This window comes from Pteropus vampyrus, unplaced genomic scaffold, assembly GCF_000151845.1.
Source record: "Pteropus vampyrus isolate Shadow unplaced genomic scaffold, Pvam_2.0 Scaffold145, whole genome shotgun sequence".
Taxonomy (NCBI): domain Eukaryota; kingdom Metazoa; phylum Chordata; class Mammalia; order Chiroptera; family Pteropodidae; genus Pteropus; species Pteropus vampyrus.
Window position 1 is genome coordinate 290,131 of NW_011888926.1, and position 7,967 is coordinate 298,097.

Genomic DNA, 7,967 nt, shown 5'->3' on the forward strand with positions numbered 1-7,967 from the left:
TAGATGCAGTTGGTCAGCAGCGACTGAACATTCTCGTAGTTCTCGGGCTTCAGCTTCGACACGGACGGGAAGTAGTAAAAGTCCTGCTTGATGAGGTCAGCCATGAACTCCTGGTCGAAGGTCAGCTCGTGGTTGCCGGCGATCACGATCTTGTACTCGTAGGGCAGGCTGCCTGCGGGGTGGCACAGACACACAGTGCACCGCCCGCCACACGCCCCCTGGAAGCCACAGCATGGCGGAGGGAGGGGCAGGGGAAAGCCACCAGTCTCCCTGGCAGAGCCACCCCTGCTGCCTGTCCTCCAACCTGTGCCCTTGCATCAGAGGCGGCAGCAGCCTAGGACTCCGCTGAGTGACAGGCCACCTGCCCTGAGACTAGCAGGGATTGTGGGTGGGGGGAGGGCGGGGGGCAGGCTGGTTCCTCCAGGCCTCTGAGCTGCAGCGTGACTGCCCTCGTCCTCAGAAGACCCTGCCCTGGCCCTCCACGCCTCCACTTCCCCAGCTCACTGTCCCAGGCCCCCTCTACCTGGGGACTGGTAGCCTCCACCTCCCAACAGGAACAGCAAAGTCTTTGCAGAGCCTGGGTCAAAGCTTCAGAGATCCTAGGCTCTGTGCTCGGGAAAAATTCTGGTGCCATCCCGCCTGCCATGGAGTTCCAGGTCAGAACCAAGTCCGAGAGTGGTCAGAACACAGCCGTCTGTGCGTGCCATGAGCTGAACTGGCAACGGCGTCGCTCCAGCTTGCTCTCTGCAGTCCCGGGCAGAGATTCCACGCAGAACTTCTCCCTCGCTTTCTCTGCGGCCCTACCTTGCCGATGCCCTAAGCAGGTGTGTGCAACCGCCTCTCGAGCGATCTGTCTGTGGGCTGGGATCCAGGAGAGCTGCCCGAGGCTACCACAGGCCCTCAGCCCCAGGAAACCGCCACCCACCCCTGCGCACCCCCACAGCCCCCTGGGAGCCAGCCCGACCTGAGGCTTGGGCCCTGGACTCCCCACCACCCACCAGCCTCAGCTGCTGGGCTCCCAGGCCTAGAGGAAGAGTCGTCGGTACTTGTTTTAGATTAAAAAATGAAGTATTGAAGGCGAACCCAGAGGCCCAAGGCTTTCTCCTGGGCCCTCTCAGCGGGGGTGCCCTGGGTCAAGCAAGTACCAAAGGGTGTGTAAAGGTGCCAGCCCAGCACGGGGCCCTTGGGGAGATGGGCGTCCAGGCAGAACGGTGACATTCCACAGCCAGAGACATAATCATGGCTAATGAACGACTAAATGACTTAAACTCTGTTTTTTTAAGGAGCCAGTCCCAGGGACACTAAGCTCTACCGTGTGTCTGTTTCAGCAAGAAGGTCACTTCTCTCGTCCTGAATTATGGCTAATTAGAAGGATCCCGGGGATCCCTAGAGGGTGCACATATGAGCCCTACTATGTGCCAGCCACTGAGCCAGCACTCATCATCTCCATGGTGCAGACGTGGGAACCGCCGCTCAGGAAGCTGGGGGGTGACGCGAGAGGGGATCTTACCAGGGGACCTCGGCCTCCCGACTCCTGGGTGCGCAGAGACGGAGGAGCGAGAGGCCGCAGAGCTAGTGGAGATCCACACCTCACAGTGCATCTTCTCCACTCCCGGGGGACAGAAGGGATGACGGGAAACAGCGTCATCCGTTGCATGAGCTTCCGTCAGCAACTCGATGCCAGAGCCCCCTCTGCTCCCAGCCCCGAGGGCTGTCTGCCTTCCTGGGGCCCGATGCCCTCACCGGCGGATCAGGCGCCACGACTGTGCAGTCGGACCCAGCTCCCAGTAAGCCTTCAGGAAGACGGGTGCTTCCCCAGCCCTGTGGACACTCCGGGACGGGGCTCCGTGCGACTTACAGCCGTGCCACAGTGATGTTCCATGCACAGTAACTACACCTCGCACCATATTCTAACTGCAACGAAACGGAACAGCCCAACGCCCAGCTACAGGCTTCTCCGCCCACCCCACCCCCACACTTGGGACCTGCACGTTCTGCCTGGCCACATGCTCTATGGCGAATGGCCACTGGATGGCCACCTGATTCCCTGCCCAGCCACACGGCAGTGAGGGAGCCCAGCAGTGAGGCAGCTTTCTGCAAAACACGCAGAAAACCATCACCGCCTCAGAGCCACAGCGACGTCTTTACAGGTTTAAGAAAAAAAAAAAAAACAGTGTCCTCTGTTCTTCCATGTTTATCAGCTCTGGGAGGCCGTGGGACGATGACAGGCATCAGCCGTAGGTGCCGACAGCCTGGGCTCCAGACCCAGCTCTGCCACTGAGCAGTTGTGTGACTTAACCTCCCTGGGCCTCGGTTTCCTCACCTGTACGATGGGAAGGAGGCCGCCCGCCTCGCCAGACTGTCATGGGATCACACAAGAAAGCGAAGGGAAACGGACAGACACTTTCGATGGTCGAGGAAAATGTCGGCTTCCCGGGACAAGATTCTGCAAACTAGAAGCCCTCGGGCCAGACCTGCCCACGCACATATTTGGTTTGGCAAAACTATTTGGTTTTTTGAAATTGGAATTGGTTGCCAACGTAAAAAATTTGAGAGATTCCCAACATAATGCCATTCTTTCTGTTTTCTAAAAATCAATCAGTTTTAAGATCTCATGATCCTGGCCCAGTCAGATGCTGAGTACCTGTGTCTCCCTAAGACAAGATGCAGACATCGGTTTGTCCCCATCCCTGTCTGTCCCTGCTACTCACGCCCAGTCTACCGCATGCAGTCCCTGGAGACACGAGGGGAGCAGACGTGGCCCCTGCCCCTCGGTGCTTCCAAGCGGGGAGTGGGGACCAGCTCCCCCAGTGCCATCAGCCCCCCCCGCCTCACCCACCTCCTATCCTCACCCTCCTATCCGCCCCACTGGGCCTGGCCCAGGGTGCCGAGCAGGTGCCTGTCCCCCAGCACGATGGCCCCAGCCACACGGGAATAGACGTGTGTGCTTCACCCATCTCTGTCCCCGGCAGGTCCCAGCAGGTCGAGCAAATGAAGCCCCCGACAGCACCACAGGGTGACATAGCGCAGAGAACCCGTCAATGGTGATGCTGCCAGCGGGGAGGTTAGAGGTCTGCTGGGGCCTGAGCGGCTGGAGAAGCATCACGGAGAGAGAGAGAGAGAGAGACGACCGCCATTTCCTGAACCCCATCATCGGGCAAGCCACCCTGGGTAAAAGGCTGGACCCTCCAATCCCCACAGACCCCACAGGTGGGCTGTTATTGCTGCCCTGTAGCTGGGAAAGTAGGCTCTGAGGTCAGGGACCTGCCCGGATCCCCAGCAGGAGAGCAGGGAGGCAACGCTGGACGTTGGTCCAGCTGACCCCACACCTCTGGGTTGGCAGCTCAGACTCCGAGGCCACCAGACCGGGTGGGGCCCTCATCAAGCCCCTGTCCACTGCCAACTGCCCTCAGCTCTGATTCTCCCCGTTTCTACTTCACGCACCCACCCACCCCACTCCGAGCGCCGCCTCGGCTGGGGGAGCCCGAGCCACGCTGAGGTATTTATGTCATGTCTCGGACTGAGGGTGTCACTAAAGCTAATTAACAAATTACTCCAACTGCACAGATTCATTTATCCCCACAGCTCCTGCGTACTGGGAGTTAGGGGGTGAGCAGGAAGCTGTCGGCTCTTCCCTGTCCCTTCCACCTCAGACCAGAGGAGGGTAAATGAGGTTCTTCCATCCCAGAGAAGGGGGGATGGGGCGACAGTCTCCTGTATGTGAGGCTGGCGGGGGGCAGGAACCACAACCCATTAGCAGACACCCTCAGTTATTGTCTGGTCTCTCTCAGAAAGGCAGGTGCCATGTGGCTCAGAGGCAAGGGACTAAGTCCATTTGTGAACACAGAAACCATCTAGCGCCATGCCCTTCTGAGCTGGAGGTCCAGCCACAAACATCTGTCTGGACGGCCACTGGACTTGGCAACTCGCCAGCTGTGCATAACTTTCAGACATCTAAGTATTACTATCCCCATTTCACATCTGGAAATCGAGGCTCGGAGAATTTGCCTAAGGTCACACAAATCAAACCACAGAAGGCAATGGACACTTGATAGTGTTTGTGGCTTGGCCTCATGAAACTCATCCTGAAGAGGCATTCCAAGCCATCATGCTACTCTGTATTACAGTGGGTGGGTGGGTGGATGGATGGATAGATGAGTGGATGGATGATGGGTGGGTGAGTGGATGGATGATGGGTGGGTGAGTGGATGGATGGGTGGATGGATGGATGGATAATGGATGGGTGGGTGAGTAGATGAGTGGGTGGATGGGTGGATAGATGGATGGATGGATGGATGGATGGATGGATGGATGGATGGATAATGGATGGGTGGGTGAGTAGATGAGTGGATGGATGAGTGACTGGATGGAAGGATGAATGGATGGATGGGTGGGTGAGTGGGTAGGTGGATGGATGGATGGATGGATGGATGGATGGATGGATGGATGGATGGATGGATGGATGGATGAGTGAGTGAACAGATGAATGGATGAATGGATAGGTGAATGGGTGGGTGGGTGGGCGGGTGGATGGGTAGCTGAATAGATTGGAGGATGGAAGGATGATGAATAAGTGGATAGATGGATGGGTAGGTGGATGGATGAGTGGGTGGATGGAAGATGGATGGGTAAGTAGATGGAGGATGGATGGGTGGGTGGGTGGGTGGATGGATGAGGGGTGGGTAGATGAGTAGATGGATGAGTGAGTGGATGGATGGATGGATGGATGGATGGATGGATGGATGGATGGATGGATGGACGGGTGGGTGAGTGAATGGCTGGATGGATGGACGGACGGACAGACGAGTAAGTGAATGGGTGAATGGGTGGATGGGTGGATGCGTGGATGCGTGGATGGGTAGATGGGTGGATGGGTGGGTGGATGGATGGATGGACGGATGGACGGATGGACGGATGGATGGACGGACGGACGGACGGACGGACGGGTGGGTGAGTGAATGGGTTGATGGATGAATAGGTGAATGGATGGGTGGTGGGTAGATAGATGAATAGACTGGAGGATGGATGATGAATAAGTGGATAGATGGATGGGTAGGTGGATGGATGAGTGAGTGGATAGAGGATGGATAGGTGAATAGATGGAGGATGGATGGGTGGGTGGATGGATAAATGGATAGAGAGAGATAGTTAAATGTATTTATAAATCAGTCGATCCATCCTGAGCTAGCTCTGTCTCCTTTATGTTAACTGACCTCTGTCTCCCTGGACCCCGCTCTCTCCTCTAGATTTTTCCTCCAGCTGCCCTGGCAGGGCATGTTTTCCAGACCCGCCTCCCTCACGCATCACCCTGACTGTCCACCTCTGAATCTCCTCCGGTTGGACCTGCTCTCTTGCAGGTGGGAGTAGAGGAGCCAGAACTAAGGCTCTGGTATGGCTTGACTATACTCACACGGGGTGAAGAAGTCCCCTCCTCTGTTCTAGGGCTGCTCCCTCTGTTGTTATGGCCTAAGGCTGGCTTAGCCTTCAGGTGCTCACGTCATCCCGCAGCTCTTACCATCCCGACCATGGATAAAATACCCAACACCTAGTCATCACAGGCTTTCTTACTCAGCTTCACTATCCCCTCCTGCATTCGAGCAGTAAACAAGGGGAGTGTTTTGGTGACCTCAATACTCGATTGATTTGCAGGGGCTTCATGGGTAATAAAATGAGTTGAATACAAGTCGTCCCTCCTAATGCCTGCACACGGAGGAAACCAATGTCCCCTCGGCCCCTTCCTGCTGCTATCTTTCCCGGCAGTGAAGAGGGCTGGCCACGAGGCAGCCTCCCCGGTGCCCAGATGGGGGAGCCTGCCCTGGCGAGGGGCTGGAAGTGCCCGAGTCCCAGGAGAGGGGGTGTTCTTTAGGCTGGTGTGAAAGCAGATTAGGCAGTGTCAACCCTGGAGAGTACTTTCTCAAGTACTGTCCCTCCGTGGACCAGAAGAAAGATAGCCAGCCTGAAACGCCCCAGGCTGGGCACAGGAGACGGCAGCTCAGGTGTCGGGGTGGCTGTGCCCGCTCAGTAGGGCTCCGAGAGGGGACAGATGGGACCAAATGCCTTTGCTTACCCACAACAAAGGCACAGATCCAGCCAGCCTATCCCAAAATCCCACTCAGCCAGAAACTCACGTTCCTCCCCAAAGCTGGGCCCTGTTGTAAACACCCCTCAGCGTGCGCGCGTGCGCGCACACACACACACAGACACACACACACACACACACATTGGTCAGCTGTCCTCAAGCCCCAACGGAGCATGAGCTGTGTTCCAGACCCTGTATGAGGCACCATCGAGGACACTGATAACCTAGACTCTCAATCATGAGATCAATACCAAAAGTGACACGCAGAGGTTCCAGTCCACACCACTCACTGGAAAGAGGAGGAAACTGGAGCTCAGACAGGGGAAGGGACTTGCCTGAGGTCACGCAGCAAGACAGCGGAGAGCAGGGCCTTGAACCCTGGCCTCTCACCCTGGGAGTGCCCAACAGCAGCCACGTCGGCCACTGGGAGGACATGCCCAACGAGCTGGGGACTAGAGAGATATGAGGACATTCAGGAAGAGTGATGTAGCAACTTGAGGGATCGGTTAGGTCCTGGGCCAGGGGGGCCTCGCTGGATGGGCCAGGATACTGAACTCCCAACCTCTAAGAAGCACCAAGTCCCCACAGAAGCCAGCACGAACTCTCCCTGCTTTTCGGAACTGGTGGCCATTGCTACGCGTTTGTATTCTGCGAGAGGTCCAGGCCGGCTTCCCAAAATGCTCCGTTCCTTATCAGCCCAATTATTTGAGGTCCTGGCATTTGCCAGCCATGGATTTCTTGGTGGTAACAAATCAGCAGAGCACTAGAGGATGACATATTGTTTTAACTTTTCATTTGCCACGTAGATCCAAAGAGACGTGCATCCACATATAGATCCCATATGGCAGGCAGCAAGTGTACATGGTATTCGGGGCCCGGACAGGGACGCCGGCGGAAATCCCCGCTACTCATGCTTCCCAGATTAATCTCCCTCCAAAAGGTTGCGATTCTTTATCGCCAGCACTCACCCCTCCCTCTTCACGAAGCGCTGCCTGCACACCGCACAATCGGTTAAATTCAACGAGATACGCACAAGCGTCCCCATGATCCGTGCCATTCCGGGGCGGCGTGCGGAGCCCCCGGACTTACAGCGTTCCCTAAACGCGGCGACAATCAAGCAAATGCCCACTTACGCCTCTCCTGCCCGTTCCCGCCGGGCAGAACGTCGCGGAGCGGGGAGGAATAAAGAGACGGCCTAACGATCTCTGGTTGCATTTTTACTACGTCTCAGACAGTTCCGTGTTTAAACACTTGCCGGCGTCCAGGGGGGCCGTCTTAGCAGACTCCCCGGAACGGCGCACGGTCTGGAATGACGCAGGGAGAGCGTGAGCCCCGCCGCTCAGCTCTGAGCTTCTTGACGCAGGTCGGGCACCCCAAGGACGGCGCTGGAGTCACACGGCCCCGCACGCACGGGGGACACAGGCCCGCGGTGCCAGCAAAGGGAATTCTGTGTGCCGCCTGCACAGGCAGGGGACATCTGAAGGCACTGCGGGTTGATGGCCAAGGCCAGGTTACGGGAACGCAGTGCCCGGCTATGCCTGCAGAATCTGGTTTTCGCTGCCCTGCGGTGAGCACGTCCCTGTGCCAGGCTCTGCGATAAGCGATTTACACCGGATGCTCCTAGATACCGCAGGGGAGCAAGGGCCATTCGCCCCACAACACGGAGGAGAGGCCGTGCGCAGAGCGGTTAGGGGCGCGCACTCTGGAGCCTGGAGCCTGAATCCCACCTCTGCCTCCTCCCTGCTGTCTGGCCTGGAGCAAAACCCTCACTCCTCTGAGCCTCAGTGTCCTCCTCGGTAAGACAGGAATGTTGGGGTTCCCCACAGGGTTCTTACAGTGATCTCACCGGCAAAGTCGAGGAAAGCCCGTGTTGAACTTACACGGCAGA

General features: G+C 57.2%; 1 protein-coding gene across 1 annotated transcript in view; it reads right to left on the reverse strand.

The window, feature by feature from the left end:
* Positions 1 to 7,967, reverse strand: part of MPPED1 (metallophosphoesterase domain containing 1) — a 63,841-nt gene that overhangs the window by 23,458 nt on the left and 32,416 nt on the right. The window contains exon 3 of the mRNA XM_011369105.1: positions 30 to 172. Coding sequence (XP_011367407.1) covers positions 30 to 172 — 143 coding nt within the window. The remainder of the gene's footprint in view (positions 1 to 29; positions 173 to 7,967) is intronic.